Source organism: Rutilus rutilus, assembly GCF_951802725.1.
Source record: "Rutilus rutilus genome assembly, chromosome: 22".
Taxonomy (NCBI): domain Eukaryota; kingdom Metazoa; phylum Chordata; class Actinopteri; order Cypriniformes; family Leuciscidae; genus Rutilus; species Rutilus rutilus.
The window spans coordinates 15,026,096-15,053,971 of NC_140227.1; the positions used below are offsets into that span (position 1 = coordinate 15,026,096).

General features: G+C 36.8%; 1 protein-coding gene across 1 annotated transcript in view; it reads left to right on the forward strand.

Moving 5' to 3' along the window:
* The window catches only part of naaladl2 (N-acetylated alpha-linked acidic dipeptidase like 2), a gene marked incomplete at its 3' end in the record, with an annotated part of 289,380 nt that overhangs the window by 98,896 nt on the left and 162,608 nt on the right, over positions 1-27,876 (forward strand). Inside the window, exons 3-4 of the mRNA XM_084394580.1 lie at positions 20,818-21,079; positions 27,104-27,223. Coding sequence (XP_084250706.1) covers positions 20,818-21,079; positions 27,104-27,223 — 382 coding nt within the window. The remainder of the gene's footprint in view (positions 1-20,817; positions 21,080-27,103; positions 27,224-27,876) is intronic.

Here is a 27,876-nt window from a genome sequence, read left to right on the forward strand (position 1 = left end):
GTTAATTATCTGGATTCCAGCTGGTCACTAGAAGTTTGATCAGCCACCATGTTCCATAAACCAGCTTGACCTACTGGATTTTCCGCCAGGGAAAAGACACCTGGGTTTTCCTTTAATTTCTCCCATTGGTAGTGTGAAAATTAAATGGATACGCTATGTTACTGTCTGTCATTCGATTAAAACCTGGCCTTTTTCTTTGATGAACAAATACATTTAAAAAGAGCAATTTGTTTTACTATGCAGCGTCAGCAGCTCGTCTACAAATGTAACAAATTTAGAATGAAACATGCAGAATGTCAAAATGAACAAATAATTGATGACCTAGACTTACATTAAATTTACCACTGCAACATGAGCACATCCAGTTAAGCAAGTCAGCAAAAAAATAGAGTTAATATAAGTGATAAGCCATTAGAAATATACTATTAACAGTAAGAAATAGAAACAGTGGTAGAGCTTAGAAACACAGCTTCTATAGCATTTCATTGGTGCACATTTTCACTGGATTTGCTGATGTTAATTCAAATGTTTAAAATATTCAATTCAATTTCAATTTATTTGTATAGCGCTTTTCACAATACATATTGTCTCAAAGCAGCTTTACAGAAAGTGCATTTCAGAAATGTACATAGAAAAATACAGTTAGTTAATCATGTATTAATTTAGGGCATAACATATCGCCAGCGTTGAGTCATCTCTTCACAGGCGTCGAGTCGTCTCTTCACGGGTGTTGGGGCAACTGAAGGTTCCATGTGAGGCTGGATACAAACTGGAACTGACGAACTAGCGTCCCGAGATAACGACAGAAAAGCAGATGGGAAATAATTAGCATAGCTGCTGTTCATAATGTTAATGCATTCGATATGATTCAACTGTAGTATAAAAGGTAGTATTACTGTATGCGAACGCTTGGCTAAAGAGATGCGTCTTTAATCTAGTTTTAAACTGGGACAGCGAGTCTGAGCCTCGAACAATATCAGGAAGGCCATTCCAGAGTTTAGGAGCTAAATGTGAAAAAGCCCTCCCTCCTTTAGTGGACTTAGATATCCTAGGAATGACCAGAAGCCTCGAATTTAGTGATCTTAAAGAGCGCGATGGATTGTAGGGCGATAGAAGTTCCGTTAAATACTCAGGAGCTAAACCATTTAGGGCTTTATAGGTCAGTAGTAATACTTTGTAATTGATACGGAACTTAATAGGTAACCAGTGTAGAGATGATAGAATTGGTGTTATGTGATCATATTTTCTTGACCTAGTAAGAACTCTAGCAGCTGCATTTTGGACTAACTGTAGCTTGTTTATTGAGGATGCAGGACAACCAGCTAATAAAGCATTACAGTAATCTAGTCTCGAGGTCATGAATGCATGAACTAACTTTTCTGCATCAGAAACAGATAGCATGTTACGTAGCTTAGCAATGTTTCTAAAGTGGAAAAAGGCTGTTCTTGTAACATATGAAATATTATTTTCGAAAGACAAGTTGCGGTCTAATATAACACCCAGGTCTTTTACTGTAGTGGATAAATCCTTCTAAATTTAAGTTGTATTGTAAGAGGTTTTGTGGGCAGTTTTTTTGGGCCAATAAGTAATACCTCCGTTTTATCTGAATTTAATAGCAGAAAATTACACGTCATCCAGTATTTTATATCTTTAACACACTCTGTCAATTTAGATAAAATACACTAAAAGCACTTAAAGGCTGAACTGTGTGTCTGGTTATCCTGAAATATTTATGCACATTCACAATACTCAGTTATAATATGACTAGGTACAAGCTAAATGTGTGCATAATGATGACACTTTTACAACATTTTAACAGTTAATGCAGTCAAGCAGCTTGTTATACACATACTTAGCTAGAGGCTACACTGTGACTTTTTAGCGTTTTGTTTTTGGTCATAATTTGGTTAGTTGTCTCCTTGCATCGATGGTTTACTTAAATCTCAAAAGTCACTCTAGTGATTTTATTTATTTTTTCATGCAACATCACTTTTGTGCCCTATTTTAAATGTATGTCTTGTGCCTTATTCAACTTGTCTTAGAGGATTGCACTTTACTCAAGGTTTAATTTTTGCTTTGCTTTGTTTTTTTTTGGGTCTTATAATGCATTTTAGCAGTCAAAGTGTCATCTGACTCTACTGTACATAATAAATGCATGTTTATGAATTACACAGACAGTGAACATGGCGGGATAAAAATAACGTGCTATCAGAAATTTCATAATCCCCACTTTTGAATTCGGGATCACAAGCTCGTCGCATTTAAGTGGGTAACTTCAAAGAGCAATTTTTGACAAGAAAACTCGTATTTACGATAATTCTGATAGCACGTGAAGACAGCATCAGTGAAAACAGGCAGATATAATGGTAGCTTTAGCAACAGTAGCCGTACAGAGAGCCAACAAGCTCTTTCAGAAAGGCAATTTGGGAAGGACTCACAACATACGATGTGTGATATTTACTTTGCCTGGATCTGAAGTTTGTGCACAAAGCGTTGGTATCAGAATCAGCGTTCAGAATCAATCCTTTTTGAAAATCCAGCGCTGAAAATACCCTCGTTTGTGAAGCAGTCCGGTGTATAAACGGATAAGCGATTTTCTTCGGGACATTTCCTTCGAAAATTTAATTTAACTGCAATTATGTGCATTGGTACATCCCAAAACACAACACTTGTAATGCCTCTTTGGCGCAGACATTGTACAACTCCAGCGGCTACAGCGAGGATACAGAAATGGCGGACTTCCATTGCTTCTCACTCAGGGGTGTGTCTATGCTAATAGGATAGACTTTTGATTTATGGGAATTATAACAAAAAATTTAGTGGATTTTTACCATTATAGACTGGTTGTTCTCAACTTTTTTGTGTTCAAACACCTTATAAAGGTGAATTTTGCATAATAGGTCCACTTTAAATCTCAAATCAGGAAACATCACTCTAACTGACTTTTGTCTTGTACCATCAAAACGTCACTTTTGAGCCAATTTTCAGATGTGCGTCTGGTGCCTTATTCAAAATGTCTCAGAGGATTGCACTTTAAACAAGGTTTGATGGTTTTGGGATTTTTTTTAAACCTTTCAATAGATGGAAAATTGGAAATATCCTAATTTTTGTTTTAAATCTTATGTGTTTAGAATGACCTGAGGGTGAGTAAATAATGACAGAATGATGACTGAATAAAAAATAAAAAATTGAAACGCTTGATAATATCTGAAGATTGTCAAGCCTTTGAAAGAATCCTCCATTCTAAGTTAAGAATGTCACAGGAGCAATGTTTTGGTGGTCCAAGATAAAGGTCGCTACAGTGACATTTATCTTATGAAATCAGTGTCCATTACTTCCCTGAAGTTGACAGCCCTACTCGCATCACCCCATTAAATCCTCACTGGGAGATTGAGAGATGTCTGGTTCAGAAAATGGACACATTGGATTTACAGTTCTCTACTGATTACCCTCTTTGGGATTACAGCTGCCTGGGGGAAACGCAGGTTAAAGGTCATCCTAATTGAATCATCACTCCCTGTCCCCAGTAAGTCAGCTACATGGTTTTGGTGGTATAGTCTTAATAAGGTGGACACAAGGTTGCTGAAGAAGAGTAGAATCTTCGCTCTCTTCTATTTATTTATTTTTATCAAACCAAGCTTCCGTTGTGCCACAGAGCAGGGCGTAGGTGTCCTTACGGAGATGAGAGAAACAAGGGACCGGTGGACCTCCGCCAGCAACAAACAGATTGTGTATCCATTTTTCATTGCTCCTCTATGTCAGCCGAATCGCTGGCTTGTCATATTAACAGTTGCCGAGCCACTGCACCCAGCCAACGTGCTCTAGGCCAACTCGCATTTATTACATTCACATAACAACAGTCCGCTAGTATTAACAAAGTCAAGGCGTTTCACTTTATTTATTTATTTTTTCATTTCTAATCCACAGATGTTAATTGTCCCTTTATTTAGCAATTCTGATTTATGTGCAATGCGTGTAGGGTGAGAAAGTGTTTCCTAGTAGATTTAGGATATATTTAATAAAATTAGATGATTTGAATTCCATTATTTTCCATGGCAATTGTTCTATTTTTCTTGTTTTCCTTATAACGTCAAAATAGGGGGAGATAGCAAACCATTTGCACACTAAAAATGGTCGTAGATTTGTTCTACAGAGAAATCTCAGGCATGCCATAAAAGCTGTTTATTTATCATACAACAGTCTCGTGGCAGGGTGCATGTCTAAATCATCTTTATTAAAGTTCTGTGGAGCAGCTGAGTTCTGCTAATTAGATCTCACAAAGATGCAATGTAATAATTTCATTTTCTGTTTGCAGGAAAGCTTCATGTTAAAGGTTTGTATAAGCCAGTCCTCAAGGGCACATTCTGAGGATCTAATTAATGGTTATTTATCCTAGATGGATTATAGTTATTAATTGGTATTTTAGTCAGCACAGAACTCTGACTGAACATGTTGTATAACACATGTTGCTTTTAAATATACATGTTCTCAGAAACTTATGCCCATGTTACTTGTGTATGCAGCATCTCTCGTGCCCAGCGTTAGGCTTGTGAGCTTAAATTTGAACTGTATTATGTGGTAAACTCACTAGAGGGCACTATGGTGAATCCTGCAAGGGATATTTTCTACTGCAGATGTGTGCTAGCCAGGGAAATGCTTTTAAGTGATACTTGTGCAATTCATGTTTTCATGAGTGCTGGTTTTTGGAAAGAAAGAGATAGATTTAGTGATTTGGATCAAATTCTCTATATGCTGGTTTGGAAGGGAGATTTACAGAGAGATATTCGGATATCCCCAGAGCCACTGCTGTGAGATGCAGCAGGACAGAGTCTGATTGTGTTCGGTACCTGGGAGACTTGAGGAAGAGTATAGGCATTGTCTTGAGAAGATGCGGTCTTATATCGGAGCCTGAAGGATGTAAAATGCTACTTGAGGGGGTTCTTTTTGCTGCTTTTTTTTCACACAGATTCGCTCACACAAAAACACACTTGGACACAACTCTTAAGCCAATTGGAACGAATGCATGCTATGAATTAAAGAAAATCTTGTTCCAAACCTTTCTTCTGTGGAACACAAAAGGAAATATTTTGAAAAATGTGCTAGTTGCTCTTTTCAATGCAATACAGTATATTGGGACTGGAAAAAAAATGTCACAAGAATTGGTTGATCTGATTCTCAAAAAGCATTCTGAATGTTTCATTCGAGAATCTGATCTCTACTGCTCTTGTTTTTAAGTTCATTTTACTGACTCAATGAACTGTTCACAACGGTTCTCACTATTTTCAGTGAATAATTAATTCAAATTCAGTCTTTTCCTTCTTCACGTGAAATATAGGCGTGAGGCATATGCACCAATTTTATAATACTTTCATGTTGTTTTTGCATAATTTCTGAAGCTTGAAAGCTCTAGTCCCCATTCATTGTAGATGCATGGATACAAAAGCGAGTGGCACATCCATCCAGTGTGTCACAGAAGAAAGACAATCATATGAGTTTGGGAAGACATAAAGGCAAGTAAACTATGACACAATTTTAATAATTTATCTATTTAATATTAGTTTTAAGACAGCAGCAAGCCTTCTAGGAAGAATACAGGAGGAATGCAGAGCTGCTTTCCACAAATGGCATTTACTGATTTCATTTTTTTAACTTCTCCATAAGTGCAAAGACTTACCGAGGATGCTAAAAAACAAACAAAAAAACCTCGCCCACATCATGTATGTGTGTGGAAGGTTGGGATCTCTGTATCTGCAGAAAATGTTGTTACGGTGCCTGAAGCGAATGAGCATCTTGGTTGTTCTCTTATTTCTAGAGAGGCAACCTTCACCCCAGGGCCTGAATATCCTCTGTGCTCCTACAATGACAAACCCCATGTAGCGCTCTCGTTTGAAGTGTGCATTGCTTAAGGGCTGTGGAGATTGATAGCGATTGCCACACACAAAAATATCTATCTAGGCCATCAAGGCAGGAAGCATTCGCTGCCTTATCTTGTCAAATAAAGGGCAGCATTGCTCATTTAAATAAGACGGAGGGTGTAAGCATATGCTTAAAAACCTGTTTGTTAGAGATATGATGTATAATTTAGATTTAAATAATGGACCTAAATCACTGATCTATTTGACTGGATTGCTCATGATGACGTCATAAAAAGTGAAGCTGCTGCACCGCCATGTTGATATTTCCTCACATTCTATTGAATTAATAGGAAATACTGTTTTTATTTGTACAGTACCTGTAAATAATTTTTTTTAACAGTATGTATTTCGTAGCAGTAAAGATAATTATTTAAAATTGCATGCAAATATGTAAGTAGTTTGAGAGTGTAGGGAAATTGGGATTTCTACTTCCGGAACCCGACTGTTGCACTCAGTGAAGTTTGATGTTAGCATGTTGCTTAGCTAATTTGATGACATTCTCATAAGGATAAAAATATGTTGCACATACGAATATAGTATCAATAATCAAATCGAAATATTGTTGCAATATTTAGTACGTGCTCTTATGTGTACTAAAATACTGGGTAATATAAAATAACTACATGGCTTAAGGTGCAGGTTCAGATTTAGTACCTAGTTGTTACCCAGTTATTGTAATTACTGTAATAAGTACATAATATGTGCATGGGGAACAGGACTGTAAAATAAAGTGCTACCAAAATATTCCACCACTTTATTTCCACCATTTTGGATTTATTTTTTCACTCTTAGTGAGTTAGAAAACATGGGATGCTACCTTGTAGCTTGTGGAATAGCTTTGACAGTTCATTTGATTATTCAAAACTACAGACAAGCCAGTACTTGTTCCCTCAGCAGCCCAGATTTACTCAAAAGTCCTTTAATCAAAGTCACACTTTCGGTACGCTTACAGACTAAGAAGTGTTCTCCTTGTTATAATTAGCCCAAGAAAGCATGCTTTCATCCAGCCTTGTACGAATTCAGGGCGTGAGTGATCACATACAAAAGGCATAATGAGGTCGAGACTTTACCTCTCTGTGTCATTTTAACAAGACTTACGCACTAATGGCTTTTGTTACATCACCTAGCAGACATTTCACCACCCTTGTTGTTGGACAGAACCTTCCTTAAGTATTCTGCTTCTACAGTGCCATGTACGCGCAAAAGCATGCAGTGTTCCCACATACATTCCCCAACTGCTCCCCCTCCCTCTAAAACATAGCATGAGTATGTCTGCTTAGATACCACCTGACCTTTATTTCAATGGGAAAAACATATTTGTGATGGAAAGGGCGCAAGCAGGGCTCAAGCGGGAATGCCTACATCCATGACTGCGAGAGAGGCTGAAGATGAAAGAGTGTGTAGATGCGACGATTGTAGAAATGGTCTAGCGCTCCAATACTTACCTCATTAGCACGTAGGTGCTATTTCATATATGTTCTAGTGCCTTGGACCTTTGACTCACTGGTGTTGTTTCTGTAGTTTTGGTCATTATTGAAACTGACATAGAAGCCTTGGAGATTATTATTATTTTTTTTATTTATTTTTTTTTTAACGGGACATATTTGCTTTGTTCTGAAAGCTAGCATTGGATTGGAACATTCATATACATTGGAAGCTGCCTTCTGAGAAGGCATCCTAACCATTGTGGAGGTCAAGTGATTTATTTGGAATGTTAAAGGGATGAACAAATGGCAAACTGCACCAATTCACAGTTGATTTTGAACTTCTAAAAGTACGGTTATATTAATTGTTGCTTGACAAAATTTTGTGGCCAAAATCAAGTAATTTCAATAGACGCTATCCGGAGTTTCGCGTGATGGCAAAAATTTCCCCACATAGATTTCGTTCATGTTTAAGTTGGCCATGCAAACGTAGATCAACAGAAAGCTGTTTCATTTCAAGCGACTTCTGTGTGAGCTGTGGTTCTTGTGTCGCTGTACTATTGATAGTGGACAATAGACCTTTTTTGTCTGCAAAATTGTGTCAACATTTTGCACTGCATTCTGGGATTGCCTTCAAGTATACATGGCATGCTTAGAATAAAGACTTTGGCTTAAACAAGGTATATGGGTACTATTTGAATAAGCATCTGTCGGGAGCATGCCTGTACTGCCTTAAATGCTGCTTATGGAGGCAGCTCACTATGTTTTAGGACAGAGAAATCGTGTTCATAACTAACCGTAGTGAACCCTCTATCCCATTCCCTATATCTCTGTATCTGGGCTAAACAGTTACCTTTTGTAGCCGTGGGTTTTAATTGCTTCCCCCAGATGATGACATTGATTAATCCTCTGCAATGCTGGAACAGGTTCCCAGAGGGTTCTGAGCAATTGTATAGTGTGCCGCAAACCCAGCCAAATGAGTTCCTTTAAAATGATGAAGAGATTAGCACACAATATCTGGAACTAATAGAAGCGTTTGAGCATACGAAAACAAATACGAAACACATTCTATATGAAATGCACATTTATCAAGAAAGTGTTTCTTTTAATAGCGCAAAGTGCATTATTTTGTGTTTATTCTTTTAATTACGTTATAATACATCTCAATAAACATTATAGGAAGGCAAGGTTTTATCTATTTCAGAGCCATGAACTAGGGTTAGGTCTAGATGTTATATTTACATTGGCTGTTAATAAGGTGGGTCTCCTCATGCCCACAAACCACCCACAGTTGTTTATTAATCATCTAACGCATATTGAAAACAAAACTGGCAAGCACTATCCAAAAATCAAAAGTTTCTGTCTAGTGGCTTCCACATAATTTTCTAGCACCAGTCAAGTCACGTTTACAACATACCAGTTGTGCCCTTTTGATTAAGAAATAATGAATATATGAATATAATCAGTGAATTTGCCAAAGTTTGCCAGATTAATAGCATCAGTTCTTGGAAAGATATTCAGAGTTTTGTTTGAGGCACTAAGCAGAAACAATAATGCACAATAATATCTGTGTTCTGAGTTATGTCTGTGAAATAATACTATGAATGGCCATATATTCAGACCACAAAAGTCTACAAATAAATATTTTGGTTTTTAATACTATGCTTAACCTTGGGTTAACATTTAACATACAAACACTGATCAACGCACATAAATAGAGCACATTATATACGGTCAACCGAAGGTCATGTGTGCAAAACCAACGCATTGGTTCTTATGTGTCAAGCAAACATGTTTGAACTTTCGTTTACCATTTGTATTTAATTAATATATACATGGATGGATGGATGGATGGATGGATAGATTTTCAAAGAATGTTTTTTTATTATTATTATTATTTTTACAACATATTTGAATTTCATCTCCAAATGTCTCTTTAACCCTCATTTTAGAATTTTAGTTCAGAATCCTGGCCAACTGATTTCTGTACTCACATTTAATAATCTTCAGCCTTTCCTGCAGAGACTGAATGACCACAGACACACACTCACACTGTAGAGTTTAAATGGAGTGTCACTTCCACACTTTAAGGCCCTTGGGAAGACCAACTGTGAGTTCAGGGAGAAATCTGGAGACCTCTCCATCCTCCCGCTGCCCTCAGAATCTCAAGCGCTCAAGTCCCGTTGCTTTTCTGTCAGTCTCAGTAAAAAACAGTTCTGCTCTTAGTCAGTTCTTTGCAAATGATCTTACGCTGATCACAAAGACCGGCGATGTGTGTCGGGAGCGATAACGGTGACCCCTTGCACAGGAAGTTCCTCACCTGGCCGTTTAATCTCCACCACCATTTTGTGTTTACACTGTACCGCATCTCAACTCCTGTGTTTGCCCCTTTGAAGTGCTAATAGTCTCACAAATCCCATTTTGCATTCATTGATCCATAATGCATTCTCTCTGTTACACACACCGGGTTTAATGTGGCCCTTGGTGCTAATGCGGCAGAATGCAGGAAAGTGAGGACAATTACTGCATACTTTCAGTGGAGACCTGTAGTTAAGCTTGGAAAAGAGAAAAAGGAGATGGTGGCAAAGAAAAGGAGGGTTAGCAAGAGTTCTGGGAAAGAGGGAAGGAGGGTTGTCAGAGGCTCAGATACATTGCTGAGCCGAGGCTGTGTGTTTATGGCTGGGTCTCCAGGGCATCGCACACAGGGCTATGGTTTTAAGACCATCAATCACTCACACACACACACACGCACACCCTCTTCTACCGCATTAACATGCAGTGGGAGCCTATAGAGGCATCAACATGCACCAGTCGTGACTCCTCTTACCACAGTCAATTTTCAGTGTTTCCTTCCATTTTGTTTGCACAATTAAGACATAATCATAACGTTAATAGGAACTTTTTTTCTCATTAACTCTACCATTGATCACACTGCTTATTCCCAAGAAAATACATGATTAAGAATGTGTGAAATGATTTATAACATTGTTTGCAAGTTTATGCATTGGATTCTCATCAGCACTTCAGCTCTCTGAGGGTTTGATGGTGTAACACATTCTGTGCATGTGGCGCTTTCATGGATTTCATGATGATGAAGTTTGTTATAGTTCTCGATGGCACACTTCTGATAGCCTATTTTATAATTTATGACCGTTATTAAAGTATTAATGTAGTAACTTCGAAATTACTTGATTTTCTGTGTAGGGCCACTAAAACGTGAGCCTGCTGTTGTAAATATGCTGATGCAACTTTCACGTTATCTATGAAGATCTGAGGTTGGATGAGTATTTTTTCATTTCATTTTTTCCTCCTTTACCCTGTCTATCCCCTTGTGTGCAGCACACACAGTACAGCTCTCTGTGATTAGTGGCTGAATCTACTGCAAAGTTGCTCTAAAATTAAGCCAATTACACCATTCTCATAAAGATAAATGGAGATGTAGGTAGGGCCGAACGGACCCTCTGTGGAGGGAGGTTTTGCTTACGATTTATAATAGTAATTAGAGGCCCAAAAGTTTTGCTGGTTTGACTGTTGTTTTATTGATTTGTATGTGTTCCTGGTCACTGTGGCTGAAGTTGTGCCAGATATCTGTTCTAAGAAAAGAAACAAATGATTGAGCTCTGAACGTTTGCCTGGATGGTGTAAAAGTATTTTTTTTTTATGTATCTATTTCTTCAGTAAGTATTGTCACATGATGGCACTCAATTATTTTAGGGATAAAAACTGGAAGAAAAAAACATGAACATTGTGCGGACAAAGCCAACCTGTGCAGATTAAAGGCATAGTTCATTATTTACTCGTGTCATTTCAAACATGTATGACTTTCTGATAGGTTAAAGAATGCTTCATCTTTTTATGTCCTTATTATGAAAGTCAATGGGGTCCAAAACTTTCAAGCTCCAAAAAGACTTAAAAGTAGCAATATCACTTTGTATGATGAACAGATCAAAATGTAAGCCCTCATGCACTCTCAAATTGATTCATTGATCATTGCATCCATACAAAAATGACGACATGGTCATTAAACAACTAATTTTAAACCTCAGCGGTTATTGTTTAAGTGTGATAAAAGTATTGTTACTGACTTTCATATTATGGACAAAAATTTTCAGATTTTGAGGGCGGTTTTCTACTCTTTCAGCTCTACACTGACATGACCTCTAAGTATTTCTAACCATAGTTTCTTGTTTTTACTTTTAATGAACAGATAATAAAACTATAATAAATCTATACTATATAATATTCTGTGTCTCAAAAGACGGTTTATACTTTTCCATTATCCAATCTTACTGTTGGTGTTATGGATGGCCGGACACAAAATGTTACCGTTAGAAGGATATACCGCTACTGAAGGACACTGAATCAGAGGCCCAATTTTACTAGCCAATATACTGAGACACAGTTGACTTGATTCAAAAGCTTCCGTGAGAGTTTCACAGTGTCAAAATGTAAGCGAAGACTTGAAGGCACGACAAAAAAAAGAAAGTAAGGCTGAAGAGAAACAACTATACTTATAATTGAAAGATATTTTGTCCTTCAAACAATATATACAGTATATATATATATACACACACACACACGGACAAAAGTATTGGGACGCCTGACCATTACATCAACAGGGACTGCAATTCTAAATACATAGACATCAATATGGAGTTGGTCTCCTCTTTGAAACTATAACAGCTTCCACACGTCTGCCAAGTCTTTCTATATTACTTGGAGTGTTTCTGTGGGAATTTTTGTACATTGATCCAAAATCATTTCACATTCACCCCGAAGGTGTTTGAGGTCAGGGTTCTGTGCAGGCCAGTCAAGTTCTTCCACGCCAAACTGACCCAACCATTTTTTTTATGGACCTTGCTTTGTGCAATGGTGCAGAGTCGTGCTGGAATAGAAAAGAGCCTTCCCAAACCTATTCCCACAAAGTTGGAAGCATAGTATTATCCAGATGTCTTGGAATGCTGAAGCATTAAGATTTCCCTTCACTGGAAGTAAGGGCCTATAGCTCAAAACAGCCCCATACCACTATTCCTCCTCCACTACACTTTATAGTTGGCACAATGCAGTCGGGCAGGTAACATCAGTTCAGTTCCTGTTTGTTTTTTCCCTTGTTAGTTTCTTTAGTTACCTTTGTTTGTCTTCATAGTTGCCCAGATTAGTTCTCGCCTGTTGTTCCTTAGCCCTCATTTGCCTGTGTATTTATACCCCTGTGTTTCAGTTGTCTTTTGTCAATAGTTGTCTTCACATGGGTTTTACACCTTGTATAAGATGCTGCATTCTGGTTTCCCTGTTTGGATTACCTGTGTTTGTGTTATTTTGAATACAATTGTGCTTGCACTTGTATTCTTGCCTCTCCTCATCCTTTCTCTCCCATAATACTACTTTGGTGACGTGAGGCTTGCATGCAGCTGCTCTGCCATAAAAAAACCCATACCATGAAGCTCCCACCGCACAGGTGTTTTTGCTGATATTAATGCCAGTGGAAGTTTGGATCTCTTCAGCTATGGAATCAGCAGAGTGTTGGTGACTTTCACGCACCATGGACCTCAATGACTCTGTTACTTCGTGGCTGAGTTGCTGCTGTTCCTAACGCTTCACCTTTCCAATAATACCACTTACAGTTGACCGTGGAATATCTAGCAGGGATGAAATTTCACGAACTTACTTATTGCAAAGGTGGCATCCTATCACAGCACCATTCTTTCATTCACTGAGCTCTTCAGAATGACCCATCTTTTAACAAAAATGTGTAAATGCAGACTGTATGGCTTGGTACTTGATTTTTATACACCTGTGGCAATGGGTCTGATTGAGACACTTTGAATTCACTAATTAAGAGGTGTGTCACAATAATTATGTCCATCTTTCCAAGATTTCAGTAAGACTTTTGTTTAAAGAAATTAATACTTTTATTAATTTATTTATTTGTAGAAAAAAGAAAAAAAAGTTATTCTTTTGAATTTTCTATTCCTCAAATTCCTGACAAAAATTTGGCATGGTTTCCACAAAAATATTAAACAGGTTTCAACACTGATAACAGTAAGAAATGTTTCTTGAGCACCAAATCAGCATATTAGAATGATTTCCGAAGGATAATTTGACACTGAGGGCTGGACTAATGGCTGCTGAAAATTCAGCTTTGCCGTCAGAAGAATAAATTGCATTTTACAATAAATTTAAATTGTAATTAGCAAAAAATATTACCGTCCCCAAGCTTTTAAATGGTAGTATGTATGCATGTAAAACTGATTTAAAATGTTTTAGCATATAAAAAAAGACCCATTTTTGTTTCGACTAAAACATTTGTTGTCGATTATTGACATTAATGATTACTTGTCTATAAAAACAATATGTGGGAGAAAGCGAGAGAACTTGACAGACAGAGTAAAGCTGTGATCCAAAGCTTGGCCAGAGGGCAGAAGCTCCAGTAATCCTTGGATCAGGGTCTGTAACATCTCTTCCTTTCACACACTGGCTTGTCTGGTTGCCAGTAAAGGCTGTTCTTTTGAGCATCAGTGAGATCTGTGTGAAAGGGCAGCGTCTCACTGAAAAATGATAGCTGTGCCAAAAGGAGTTTGCGTGGTCAGGTGAAGAGGCCACGGTCTGAAACACTCTCACAGTGGCTTTGTTGTGTTTTTAGCAAGGCCTTGCTCTCATGTTCAGAACATTAGATGTAATTTAAAGACACTTGCCGTTTAGCTGCTGTGTAATGGTGGTATTGGGTACAGGAAGGTCAGCATAAAACTATTAACTGTCAACTGCCAAGAGAGCTCTGAGTCTCATACATTATACTGATCACATCCAGACTTTATCTTCTTACTTCACACCGTCCTTTACTCAACATCTAATCTAATTTTCTCTGTCCTTTTTTTTTATTGTTTGACTCCTTTGTATTCTTGTTTGTGCTTGCGTTAAGCTGTTTTTGTGAGTTTATTCCCCTCTGCTTACTAAGACACTCCAGATGAATGAAGACCGTAGGTTACTTAAGTTGGTATAAGGAGGATTCACTAAGAATGAATTACGTCAACTGGGAGCTCATTTAGTTGCACATGCTGTTTTTAGCGTCTGATTCACTGTTTTATAATTCAGATGAAGTACTGTGGCAAAACACACAAAATCACTTCTGAACACAGTTTGCATAGTTGTGAAGGGTGGAGTATTTATTTATTGGGGATTTGTTTTATTTATTATGAATTATTCTTGTTATTTAATAAATTAATTGTAATTATTTGTTTATTATAATTGTATTTATTTATGCTTTTTCTATTTTTGTAAAAAAAAATAATAATAATAATAAAAAAAAAAAATATATATATATATATATATATATGTATATATATCTTGTTCTTTCAGCTACTTTCTTTGAAAAGTTTCTTAAATAGTCATGTTGATGGTGTGAATGTAACATCTAAAAATACTTCTTTTTTTTTTTAAATAGCAGGAATTGCCAAAACGTAAACGTAAATGACTCCCATGAGAGTTTAAGTTAATATTTCAATTAAAAAAAAAAACCCTTTGGCCAATGTTCAAGTCAAATGACATGCAGGTAAACAAATAATAATATTTAATCTTATTTTAAGTGTTTTGTTTTGATTGCTTTTATATTTTAAATAATTTATTTTAATTTAGCATTTTTGTGATTTAATTAATTATTAGCAATTCTCTCACAAGCCTTCAGGGGTTTTCCAATACCACTTTGAGAAACCCTGCTTTATACAAATCACTAAAACCACTTTGAGCCATTTCAGATTACACGTACATATGTGTACTTTTTGTAGTAAACACAAACCATACATGCCTTTTTCCATGCATTTGTTGACCGCAGAGGTAGTGAGAGGCTGTAGAATTGAGTAGGTATTTTAAAAACAATGACTTAAAATGTATATTCTCAATTGTTGAAAACGACACATTCCTAACTAAAAAGTGTCCAATGTTTATTCCCTTTCATCCTACAGCTCTTTGGAGCCCTTGGTTGTAATTTGTTAAACACATCTCCCAGACTCCCGGGGCTGCTAGCTTTGTCGTCATAAACCCAGTTTTATTTCACTGCTTTCTTTAGGATGGATCCACTTGGAGAAAGAGAGTGATCGCAGATGTACTTGAGCATCGTTTTGCATTACTGATGCAGATGTCTTCTCTGTGTTAGAAATCCGTTCAGGGCCTCCAGCTTGCCAGGCAAACGTGTCTTTTTATCTCTTTTCTAAGTTCAAGGAAAGTTCAGCATCTTTTGTTTTCCTCCTGACTGTGGAAAAGTCAACAACAGTGTATTTTAGGAGTTGTTTAGATGTCATGCTTCATTTTTGGTGTTTTAGATGAGAGCGTGTGTTAAATGGATGACGAAAGAGTCATTGACCTAAATGCATTTGTAAATGCTGTTTCTGCATATTCATATTCAATTTGCCTTTTTAAAAATTAAACTGTGTATTCTTTTTTCTTGTTTTCCTGCCATGCTACAGGTACCAAATATTCCCAGCCATGACAAAAAAATAAAAATAATAATTGCATCACACAGCATCCAGAAATTTTACCATTAAAAAGTTTGGGGTCAATACAATTTTTTAAATGTTTTTGAAAGAAGTTTCTTATGCTCACCAAGGCCATTTATGGCAATTTCACCATATATTTTGAAATATTACTACGTTAACTCTTTACCCGCCAGCGTTTTTGAATTACGTTGCAAGCCATCACCAGCATTTTTGATCATGTTATTTTACATATGCATATGATTAGATATGATATTGCTTGTTTCTGCTTCTTTTTCAAATGTGTTTTGATCAGGATATTCAGTACTCTTTCAGAAAATGCTTAATAGCGCCCCCTACCGTATAACCGCCGGAAATTGCAGTTCCGCAAAATGAATGGTGGGGAAGCGTTGTCTCACAAATGATGGACATTTCTGTCAATTGCAGGGAAAGAGTTAAAAAAACGTATGTATTTTAGTATATTTTGAACATTTCATTTATTTCTGTGATGGCGAAGCTGAATTTTTGAATGCATGAATGTCACATGATCCTTCAGAAATCATTCTAATATGCTGATTTGGTGCTCAATAAACATCATCAGTGTTTTAATGTTGTGGCTGATCATTGTCTTTGTAATTGATATACCACATGCAAATTTGATTTCAGTTTCTCAGGGACTGAAAGAGCAAATCAAATTGATTTTTTTTTTTTAAATGTATTGATCCAACCCAACCCCCACACCTTTTGAAATGTTCCTTTGAAGGACAGAAGGGTCAGACATTTTCAATGGAGTGAAAGCTTCCACAAATATCTCCTATCTTTCTCTTTGTTCACCTACCACGCTACGGCCCCTTCAAGGACCCTGGGGGACAAAAAAAGCCAAACGCCTTTATATGGTGGGACTCAGTACCGCCACTATTATCATCCATAAAAGCACCGCCACAGTTCAATAGTCATCCAGGCGGCACGCTAGCTTCACCCCAAGCAAAACCCAGGTGACAACCTGCAGTCTTAGACAAGATACATCAGCTGTCAGTCATCTCCACTCAACCGTATTTAATTAAAAGGGGATTCAGTCCTCTACTTGTATTTGCTCAACATAATCGCTTGCACAAAAGCACAATTTAGAGGTATATTTCTAACAAAGGGAATTATAGTAGTTTGACATCAATATATTCATTCTGATAGCAGAATTGCTTTGAAGCTTGGAGAAATAATGCCTCATCTGGCGGCTTTGTTGACAGGCTTCATGTGTGGAAATGGCTGATTTCTGTTCCTTGACAGGAGAGCAGGGCTTCTCTCCTGATGTCTGTATTAGTCTCCATAACAGATGGTGCTGAGTTAAGGATCTGCCGTCGCGAGGGTTTGCAGACTTCTCTTGTTCCTAGCCAATAGTGTCAGCTGTGAGCCTGGATTGTGTGACGTAGTGACTGATCTTTTCTCCAGATGGAAGACGCAGCATCAGTCATTGGGTTGTGCTGTGGAGAGCATGAACAAACATTGCTTGACAAGAGATTGGATTTGGTCAATATGTGACCGGTAGGATCGGTGATTATCTTCACCATCTTCTGATCTGATCTCTTCTGGGATTGGTCAGTGGAGAGACAGTAGAGGTTGAGGATATACGTCTTCATTACAGACACAGGGTTAACTGGTTTGACCTTTTATTGAAAATATTGAGTTAGTAATGAGGTAACGTATGCCACCATGTGTTATGGATTCACTCACCTGATTTGTTTCAAATGTACATGAATCCAGACAAGTATACCCAAAGCACATTTAATAGGCTCACTCTAAAGAATTTAAACTAAATAGGAAATACTTTTTCTTTTAGATATTTACCACAAAGCCATCCTAAAAAATGTTCTTTGATTTGGTTGATGGAATAAATGGTAGCCATGTAACCATGGCAATATAGATTCATGTCGAACTTGGTTGGTTTCATGTTAACATTAAAGTGTGGTGGTTCATTTTCTGCATCAATTATAGTGGTTGCAAGACTTGGTGGTTGCTGTATTGATATTTTTCAATCATTCTGCTGAGGTTTGTTCTAAACCTTTTTCTCTAAGTATTAAACTTCTGCAATGAGTTTAGTCTCAATCATTTACCATACAGACTGTGTTAAAATGTTTCTTCTTCATATGAGAGATCTGTTCTCACTTCTGTAAATTAAAATAAAGCTAAATATTAAAGCTTATCCAACGGTTTCACAAACAAGGCTTAAGCCTAGTCCCAGACTAAAATCCATGTTTGAGATGTTTTAACTGAAAGCAACTTGCACTGATATATCTTAAAATATGTCATTGTCATTGTTTTTTCAGAAGCACACAAGTAAGGTTTTTTTTTTCTTTCTTTTTTTCTAAGGCACATTTATAAAAGCCACTTAAATGCCATAATTGAACTAAAGCCTAGTCCTGGCTTAATCTAAGCCATGTCTGTGAAACCGGGCCTTTATTTAATAAACATATATTTTTTATTTTTTTTATTCAAAGATCAAATATTATATTTAATGCTTAACATGCCTTTAATTGCAAATAGAAATGCAATTAAACTTGAATTGATATATTTTAATGCTGTATGTATTCCTATTTGAATTTATGATCTGTTTTCATTTTTGCATTCATTTGCAGATAAATGTATTATTTGAAAGGTATTGCAAGAAATGTAATGATAGAAGTTATTCCATGCTGATCCCATTTTATTTAGCACCAAATCCTAGACTAATTCACCACGAAGTGACATTTCTTTGTAATTCGTTTCGAACTGGTCACTCTAAAATTGGTCACACAATCATTTGAAGAAACAGTTCCTCCATAAGTAATGTCTTGGGTTACTATTTAAGTCTTGTGCCAGCTGTAGTGGGGGTGGAGGTTGGAGAAGCATTACCTGAGAGAGGTTAGGAATCATCCTCTCCACTCATGCAGAGCACGCTTTTAATTAGATTACCCAGGCACCCATGCACAGCCGTGAGGGATTGGACACACTCTGTCAGGTCATTTTGCCTCAATGCTGGGCTGGACTGCTTGTCCGCTCTCTTGAATCGCTGGATGTGCTTGAGAAGCTAGAAGGAATCTCAAAAAACTACTTTCTTCTGTAACGGTGGCACATTTTTGAACAGGAATAGGGAATTTAAAACTTTTCTGTCCACTCCGTCCATATGAAAGAACATTGTCTAGAGTTTATCTAGAAAAAATGTCCAGACAAATTATGAGGCTTGTAGATGACTATGTTAAATGTCTGGTAGAATTAGTCAAAATCACGTCTTTGTTTTCCATATGTATATAAGACATTTACCATCTGAAGTTATACATTTATTTTCTTGAATGTTAAAAAATATATATTCTTAAATAATATTGAAAAACACCTAACTGTTGGTTTTTTAACTTTCATGAACAAGGTGACTTCTGCATGCTGTTTCGTTGTTTTGTGTTTAGTTTAGTTTAGTTTAGTCTAGTCTCGTTTAGTCTCATTTTGTTTAGTCTCGTTTAGTCTAGTTTCATTTAGTTTTGTTTATCATTGGTGTCTGTGTGTGACCCTACAATATATTTAATACATATTTATCATAGAAACACTAGATAAATCAAACAATAAACTAATTTACATTGTTGTTGTTTTTATTAATACAACTGAAATACTGTTATTGTTACTCAGTCTAAATAATAAATTGGTCAAATTTCTGGAAAAAAAAATACTTTTGTAAATTAAGTTAGCTGTTGCTTTCATTTGTACAGAGCCCCTAAAGGGACATGGTAAAGAAAAAAAAAAGAAAAATAAGTGGAGGAAAAAATAATTTGTCAATGCTTTTGCGTTCTTCTGAGAAACTTTGCGTTCCTTTGTCAAATGTTTATGTTCCGCCTAGAAACTTTTTGGTTTTGTGAGCAAACACAATGCAAAAGCATTGACTTTTTCCTCCCATCTCATATATTACATTTTTTTGTATGAATACCTCTTTTTTTTTTTTTTACACAGTTCTATTTGCAAGTGAACAACACAAATACAAAACAGATTAGAATTGAACACAGAATATTTGTTGTGCATATAAAACATCTCTCAGCATGAAGCGTACCAGACACTGTTGATTTAGTGTGTACTCTTCATATTAGGCAGTACAAATATGCCAGGATGTTCTTGCTTTTCTTTTTGTGCTGTCAAAATCAGAACTGTTTTAAAAGATTTAACCTCTTTCACCTGAAAAAGTAGTATAATGAGAGATTTGTTTTTTTTTAGCAGAGAAGAGGAATAATCTGTCCCAGTTTTTTGTTTGGGTTACGGATATTGTTAGCGTCATGTGGCAATGATCAACGTCTGCAAATTCATCATAGAGGATAAAGGGGAAAAATGCAGCTAAATGATTTATAGTCTCTGGAGGCTCTTGGCTTACTTTTACACTTCAATTAATTTTGTTTTGAAGATTGCAAGAATGGGCAGGCCTGCTTGTTTCTCCCATAAAATCACAGAGTGAGCTCTGGCATGCTGATGGGCTTGAGAGCTCTCAAAGTTTTCAAGTTACAAGATAACAATGTATTTCTCTTTGTGCCTTCCACGTGCCGTGACGGGTAGGAAATAAGCGAAGCCGAGCTGCCAGAGCACCTTAGCAGCGCTTCATTTCTCACTCTCATGTTTAACCGTCTGTTGCTAATTTACTTTCTCTCCAGGCAATCCTTTTTTAATAGTGCATCCGTTTGTTCAGGAGACAATTGATTCCCTGCACCGCCATATTCATCAGTTACATTAACTGAAGCTTGTCCGGAATATGAATTATGGAGGCCCTCTCTCCATTTCTGTCCCACATTTCTAGCTGCAGCTTTATGTCAATAGACCATGTAAATACCTTTGAGGAAAACAAATGTTAACCTAAAGTCAACAATGTGCTAATTACGCTAATGATAATGAGTCTTGCACATATTCATCAATGCTTTAAGTGTCGTCTTGTCGTTGGGTTGTAAAGGGGTGCCTTTGCAAAATACTACATGCATTTATTGATGTTTCTTTCCTGTTGTGTCTGCTTCGACACAGGGACTTTGACAGCTTGTCCGATCTCACAGAAGAGCCCAAGGTCAAGTACATCGCTCAGCGGTGGGAGGAGCTCGGATTAAAAGACGTCCGGGTTACTAATCACACGGCTCTTCTGAGCTATCCCGGACCCGCCCTCAGCACGATCGTGGATAAGATTGGAAACCACTGTTACCTGCCCAGCGGAGCGAGGTGTGGACAGCCATCCACATCCACGACTGAACCCTTTGCCTTTGCAGCCTACTCTGCAGTGGGAAGTCTAGTGGTGAGTTACATTGTACCATCAAGAGATCAATACCACACTCACAGTTGTACTAGAAATATCAGATATGGGTCTATAACTTAAAACATGATTGTGTGATAATGTTGGCCAACCTAAAAATGTGGAATGTGCTTTACATGGTAATCAACCTAAATGCATTTGGATATGCCAAGACAACCTAAAACGTGAAAAAAAACTTGCAGTTGTAACCTCAAGTGTATATTTCTAACTGACCTAACCTGTATTTATTTTTCATTTTTTTATGTTATCATTTTGTCTGTGTAACCTAATTTGTCAGATTGATTTTGTCAGATTAGTTGACATTTTTACCTTGAAAAATGTTTAGTTGTTACCACTTTAAGTACATTTTTAGGTACTGTTATAAAAAATAAAAAATAAAAAAGACCTAAAAGTTACTTTACTGTTAAAAAATTTGGGCTCAGTAAGATTTATTTTAATTAGTACTTTTATTCATGAAGGATGCAATGAATTGATCGTAAGTGTCAGTAAAGGCATTTATAATGTTACAATATACACACACACACACACATACATATATATATATATATATGTGTTCTTTTGACCTTTTAATCTGTCAAAGAATCCTGTGGAAAAAAAAAAGTATCATGGTTTCTACAAAAGAACAGCTGTTTTGAACATTGATGATTTCTGAAGAATCACTGGCGAGTGAAACCCTGATCCGAGTGATCACCCAACCACTCCACACTACAAGTGAAACTTTCACATTTTTGCTCCTCACTCTAGGCACACACGCTTTACACCACTCACTGTCACATTTGGTGTGTCTTTTGCTTGAGTTGGACCGTTTGGTTTTGCCCTCTTCCCAGTTCAGTTTCATGTGTTAATTCATCTGTTGCCATAGTTTTTGATTTGCCTTCATGTGTTACACCTGTGTCTAGAAGTTAATTTTCTCGTTTAGCCCCAGTGTTTCCCTGTGTATTTATAGCATCAGATATTTTTGTGCAAACACACTCTTACTTTCACAGCGCTGAATGCTTCATCCTGTCGGAAGGTTAAAACAAATCCATTATGCAAGACTGAACCCATTTCACACACGTGTGTGATATATTCTCTAGTTATTTTTAGAGGTTATGCTTTCTGTCTCTGAAGGGAACAGGAAATGTCGAAGGAAGATGCATGGCCATTATCCGTTTCAAGACAGACACACTGTATCTAACAGGGATAAGCTTCAGTAAAAAGTTCTCAGATTTAGTCACAGTCGGTCTTTCATGTCGCCCTCCACAAGGGGGGTCAAAGTCATCCATCATAACACTGCACATACTCAAGGCTTCGATGTAAATTAAACTGCATTTGCAATGTCTAAAAATCAGCAGGGAAAAACAAATACGACCGGCATGATGGATGAAATGCTCAGGGATCTCGTGCTGAGGCGTTAGAGATTCATCCAGCTATCCTGAGCCACTCATGGGTCACTGGGCATTTTACATAATGTACTTTTACCAACTCCCAGCTCCACAGCTGGGCTAAAATATTCACCTTTTTTCCACTGAAAACATACAGATGCACAGCGATATCATCTTTTTCTATTTTAAGAATGCGTCATGATAGTTTTCATTTAAAGGGTTAGTTCACCCAAAAATGAAAATTCTGTCAGTAATTACTCACCCTCATGTTGTTCCAACCCCGTAAGACTTTCGTCCATCTTCGGAACACAAATTAAGATATTTTTGATGAAATCTGAGAGCTGGCTCACTCCTTCATAGGCTTCTATATAATCGATATCTGCCATCCCAGAAAAGTTAGTAAAGACATCGTTAAAATAGTCCAAGTGACAACAGTGGTTTTTGTGCGCAAGAAAAACATTTAATTTTCTTCTGTGTGGGCCTCTGTGTGAGTTCACGTAATGTAACAGCGCAGCGCTTCTGGGTTGTACGTCAGAACGTAGGCTCACTATTGGCCGACGCTGGTCATGTGTGTGATGCTGGCCAATAGTGAGCCTACGTTCTGACGTACAACCCGGAATCTCCACCTAATTCACAACATATTACATTTTTCTTAAAATCATTCGGATGTTAGTGAATTTGGAGTATTCTAAATGAGCAACCACATGCACGAGGTTAGTCATTTGCATAAAACACGCCCAAACATCTCCATATAAGGGCTTTCCACGTATTCTTTCCTTTACATTCTCAAAACCAGTTCACACAATAAACACATTTTTATCCAGACCCAGATTACAGGCCTATCATTAGCCAGGTGTACATACGTGTGAATCTGCGTTATTCCAACGCAATCTCACAGCAATTCGTACGTATTTCACGAGGTGGCTAATTCATATGAATTTCGTACGACCTACACTCGTACGTGTCTAGACTCCAGTAATGGGTAGGTTTAGGGGTGGGGTTAGTGGTGGTCCTTCCTGGTGATGCTTTTTGAAAAATCGTACGAGTGAGGTCATACAGTATGAATTTGTACAAATTAGCCACCTCGTAAAATACGTGCAAATTGGTGTGAGATTGGGTTAGTAATTCAGAGAAACCTCGCAGTTTTCTTATAATCTTTCACTGTAGCCTATATGAAAAAATATATTTAGGATTAAATTAAATTGTATTATTATATAATTTTATATAAATTAATATTATATAATACAGTGCTATGCATAAGTTTAGACACCCATGCTAAAGTTGACTAAAAAGAGGAATAAAAAATCATCTTTTGGAAATTTAACTTAATGCCTTAATTAAAAAAATTAGGCAAAATCCAACCTTTAAGGACACCAATTTTCTTTGTGAATGAATAATGTATCGTAAATAAATAAATGTTCTTCCTTAAAATACAGGGTGCATAAGTCTGGACACCCCTATGTTAAATTCCCATAGAGGCAGGCAGATTTGTATTTTTAAAGGCCAGTTACTTCATGGATCCAGGATACTATGCATCCTGATAAAGTTCCCTTGGCCTTTGGAATTAAAATAGCCCCACATCATCACATAGCATTCACCATACCTAGAGATTGGCATGGTTTTATTTCAGTTAGCCTAATAGCTAGTTTGATTTGCATTGAGAGATGATCTTATGGAAAGTACTCCATGCCAATCTCTAGGTATGTTGAAGGCTATGTAGGGGTGTCCAGACTTATGCACCCTGTATTTTAAGGAAGAACATTTATTTATTTACGATACATTATTCATTCACAAAGAAAATTGGTGTCCTTAAAGGTTGGATTTTTCCTAATTTTTTTAATTAAGGCATTAAGTTCAATTTCCAAAAGATGATTGTTTATTCCTCTTTTTAGTCAACTTTAGCATGGGTGTCTAAACTTATGCATAGCACTGTATATAAAATATAAAATATATTATTATTATTATTATTATTATATTAATATTAGTCGGGTTAAGATGAAATATAACTTCATAACACGATTATGCAGCACAGAAAAAGTGCTTTCTGCATAAGTTCATTTTTTCCTACACTTTTTTTTTTTGTGAATTTGGAATACATTTTAGTTTGAAAGTTTTTGGTCTATCATTTGTTCGTGAAAACGTTGGTACAGCAATTCCACGCACAAATTTCTGCTTGTGCGTGGTTAGTGAATGAGACCCATTGAGTCTTCTACACTTATTATTCAGCTATAAATAATACTTATTATTTATTATATTATTGATTTAGATCTTATTTGTTTGCGGCTTTTTAGCGTAAAACGCTTTTCACAACCGATTTTACTTCTGTAAACTGATATATTTCTGTTTGTATGTCTGTCAGTCAGTTTATTTGTTTGTTTGGTTGGTTGGTTTGTTGTTAACAAGTTTTATGATTGGTTGGTTGGTAATACCAGGAATTTGTATATAAACTGGGACTGTTTCTACCAATGTATATCTTTTATGTTTTCTACCCAAAACTAATTATTTATGCATTAGCACAGATATTGACATCTTCACTGAGTCAACCATGTGGAAACAGATAATTGTCAATCAAATGATGCTGAAAATGATCACTTGTACCAACAAAGAATGCCCTTTTTATATAAAGCTCAATCAACAAAGAAATCCCATGGTGCAGTTTCATTTCTTCAGAGAATCTATAAATGTCACTCTGTCCCAATCATTTTGCTCAGTTCAAATGGCCAAATCATTTTAAAGTCTAAACAAGAAATAAACACCAAAAAAACTGCAGGTAATTTGATGGTTTGTGGTAAATTCACTGGAGGCTTTACCTCTGGTCAGTAATAAGTGTGAGGAGGCTCCCGAGGCTAATTAGTTTTGATGAGTTAAATCCTCCATGCTCCTTGGCTATTTCTCTCCACAGCATATTAGTGATGATCAGGTGCAGGCGCTGGGCAATTACTGCCCTTAATTTCTTAAAGAAAGTGAGGTCAGGTAGTGAGAATAAAAGTTCCATTTCTTTTCCTTTAGTTTCAGAATGTTTGTCTCTGGTCTACTCAAAGACAGGAGTCTTATACATTTTGTAAAACTACCAAATAAAATATTTCAGCATAGATTAGCTTAGATTGGATTAATTTCCATAACTTTCTCAGGTCTATGAGCAAGGGACATTGACTTTAGCTTTGGTTGAAGCTATTTTATTTTTGTTGAAAACTTTAAGATCAAACAATAATCAGAAACACCCCGCAGCGCTGTCATGAACTTCTCTTCACTCAGCCTTTTTGATAAATAAAGAATTGCATATTGGTCAGACTTCGCAGTTTTAGAACATATGAGCCATGCAGTGGATTTGATCCCATAGCTACTCTATGGAGACAGGGGAAAAATGCCTATTCTATATGTGTTGCATGAAACGCCTTGATGAGTGTTTCCTTTGATACGTGAGTTATACTGTTGGGAGTGGTCATTTGTATTCATTTAACATTGATTGTGTTATATAAAAAATAAAGCGGTGAAATGATGAAACGTTTCTGCAACACCTCAACAAAGCTCGTGTGTTAGAGTCCGAACATGGATATTTACAAAAAGTTCAATCAAATGGACACAATGAGGTCATTTTAAATTCCTTTTAAATTTCAAGAGATTCTCACTGTAATATCGCTCTGCTGCCTCTTTAATGTGGAATGCAAAAATTAAATTGAGCATTGAAGGAGTGTTGAGATTTTATACACAGTGGACATGTCGCTGCTATCCTCTCTAATGGCACCGTGTGATTGGGGTGTTATTTAACATTCTCCTCAAAATTATGTTTAATTACGAGGCGCTCCTCAATCACGTAGATGTGAAAACAATTGTTATTTTCCTCTAGCTGTTTCGAGTCGAGGGGGTGAGATGACTCGTGAAACGAGCCGTCGCTCGTATACAGGAGCGATTTGTTCTCCACTATGCGTGCCTTCGTTAATTTCATTACCTTAATGACAGCCTCTCGGTGCAAATCTCATCCATTCCCAATTTTCTGCTGCTTCTTTGGGGTTAGACGGAACACTTTTATAATGCAAATGCAGACATTAGTGATAAATCCCATCTCTCACTGGTCTTGTGGTTTTGTGATCCTATAGCGAGATGTTTCATTTTCCTCCAAGCCTAATGAAAAATGAATTGAGCACAGGTAATGCATTTCCACTTTGTGTCTCCGGGCCTTAAATAGCATTTAGTTTGACCCCACCTCATCAGCCCTTGTCACTTGAACGTACTCACTTTTCTTAATCTCACGCACCGGGTTCTGGTTTAATAGTGCAAAAGAAATGACAAAAAGGACGCCGCGGCCTGCAGCTGCCATGAATCTGCCTTGAATTCCTTCAAAGCTGTGACATCTTTGCTGTGTTGGTGCGTGATTTATAGTACAGTGGCTAATATATGTACTTGTCCCCCATTATACACCCCCTGAGATGTTCACTTTGTTTTTACTCATGCTTTGCTATCTGTAATGAATGTGACAAATAGCTTTATGGGGTGAGTTACGTGAGTCACTACATTACAAATCAGAGGCTTGTTATTCCACACACACAGACAGCGAGTGGGGTCAGAACGCTGGGGGAGACTCTACCCTCAACCATTTTAAAAATGTAAATGTTTAAAAAAAATGTGTCTTTTTTTTTTCCAGGCAGAGGTGGTGGACGTTCAGTATGGGAGCCCTGAGGAGTTGAGACGAGTCCAAGCTAATACAAATGTGACCAATAAAATAGCACTGCTAAAACTTGGACTAGCACCTTTGCTTTACAAGGTATGTTGTTATATATATGTGTGTGTGTGTTTTATGTAAATCAAGGTACCATTCAAAAGTGCTTTTATTCATCAAGGATGCATTCAATTGATCAAAAGTTACCGTAAAATCATATTATAATGATTTCTGAAGGATCATGTGACACTGAAGACTGGAGTAATGATGCTGAAAATTCAGCTTTGCATCACAGAAATAAAATACATTTAAAATATATGAATAATACTGTTTTTACTGTAATTAAAAGGAGACTTTTTCTCCACAACAATAAAAAAATCTTACTGGCCTCAAACTTTTGAATAGTAGTGTGTATGTGGTATTATTTGCTGCTTATTGACCCCATTAAATCAAAACTTCAAATACCTATGTTTATGTATATATGACAAATCACAAAACTTTTAAGAACAAAGGAATTAACAATTTTCTGCCATTCATTCTTGATAATTAAGTGGATGCATCCCTTCAAAGAGATTTCATTAATGACTAAATTAGATTGACTTAGTCTCATTAGACCAACAAATAACCATGATTATTAAGAGGCATTTAATCATAACAGAGATTTAAGAAAGTTATTTCTTATAATTAAATCACTGTGCAGCTATTTGGGAAATCATTATATGTGGTTAATGCAAACATATGGTACAGCTCAAATCATA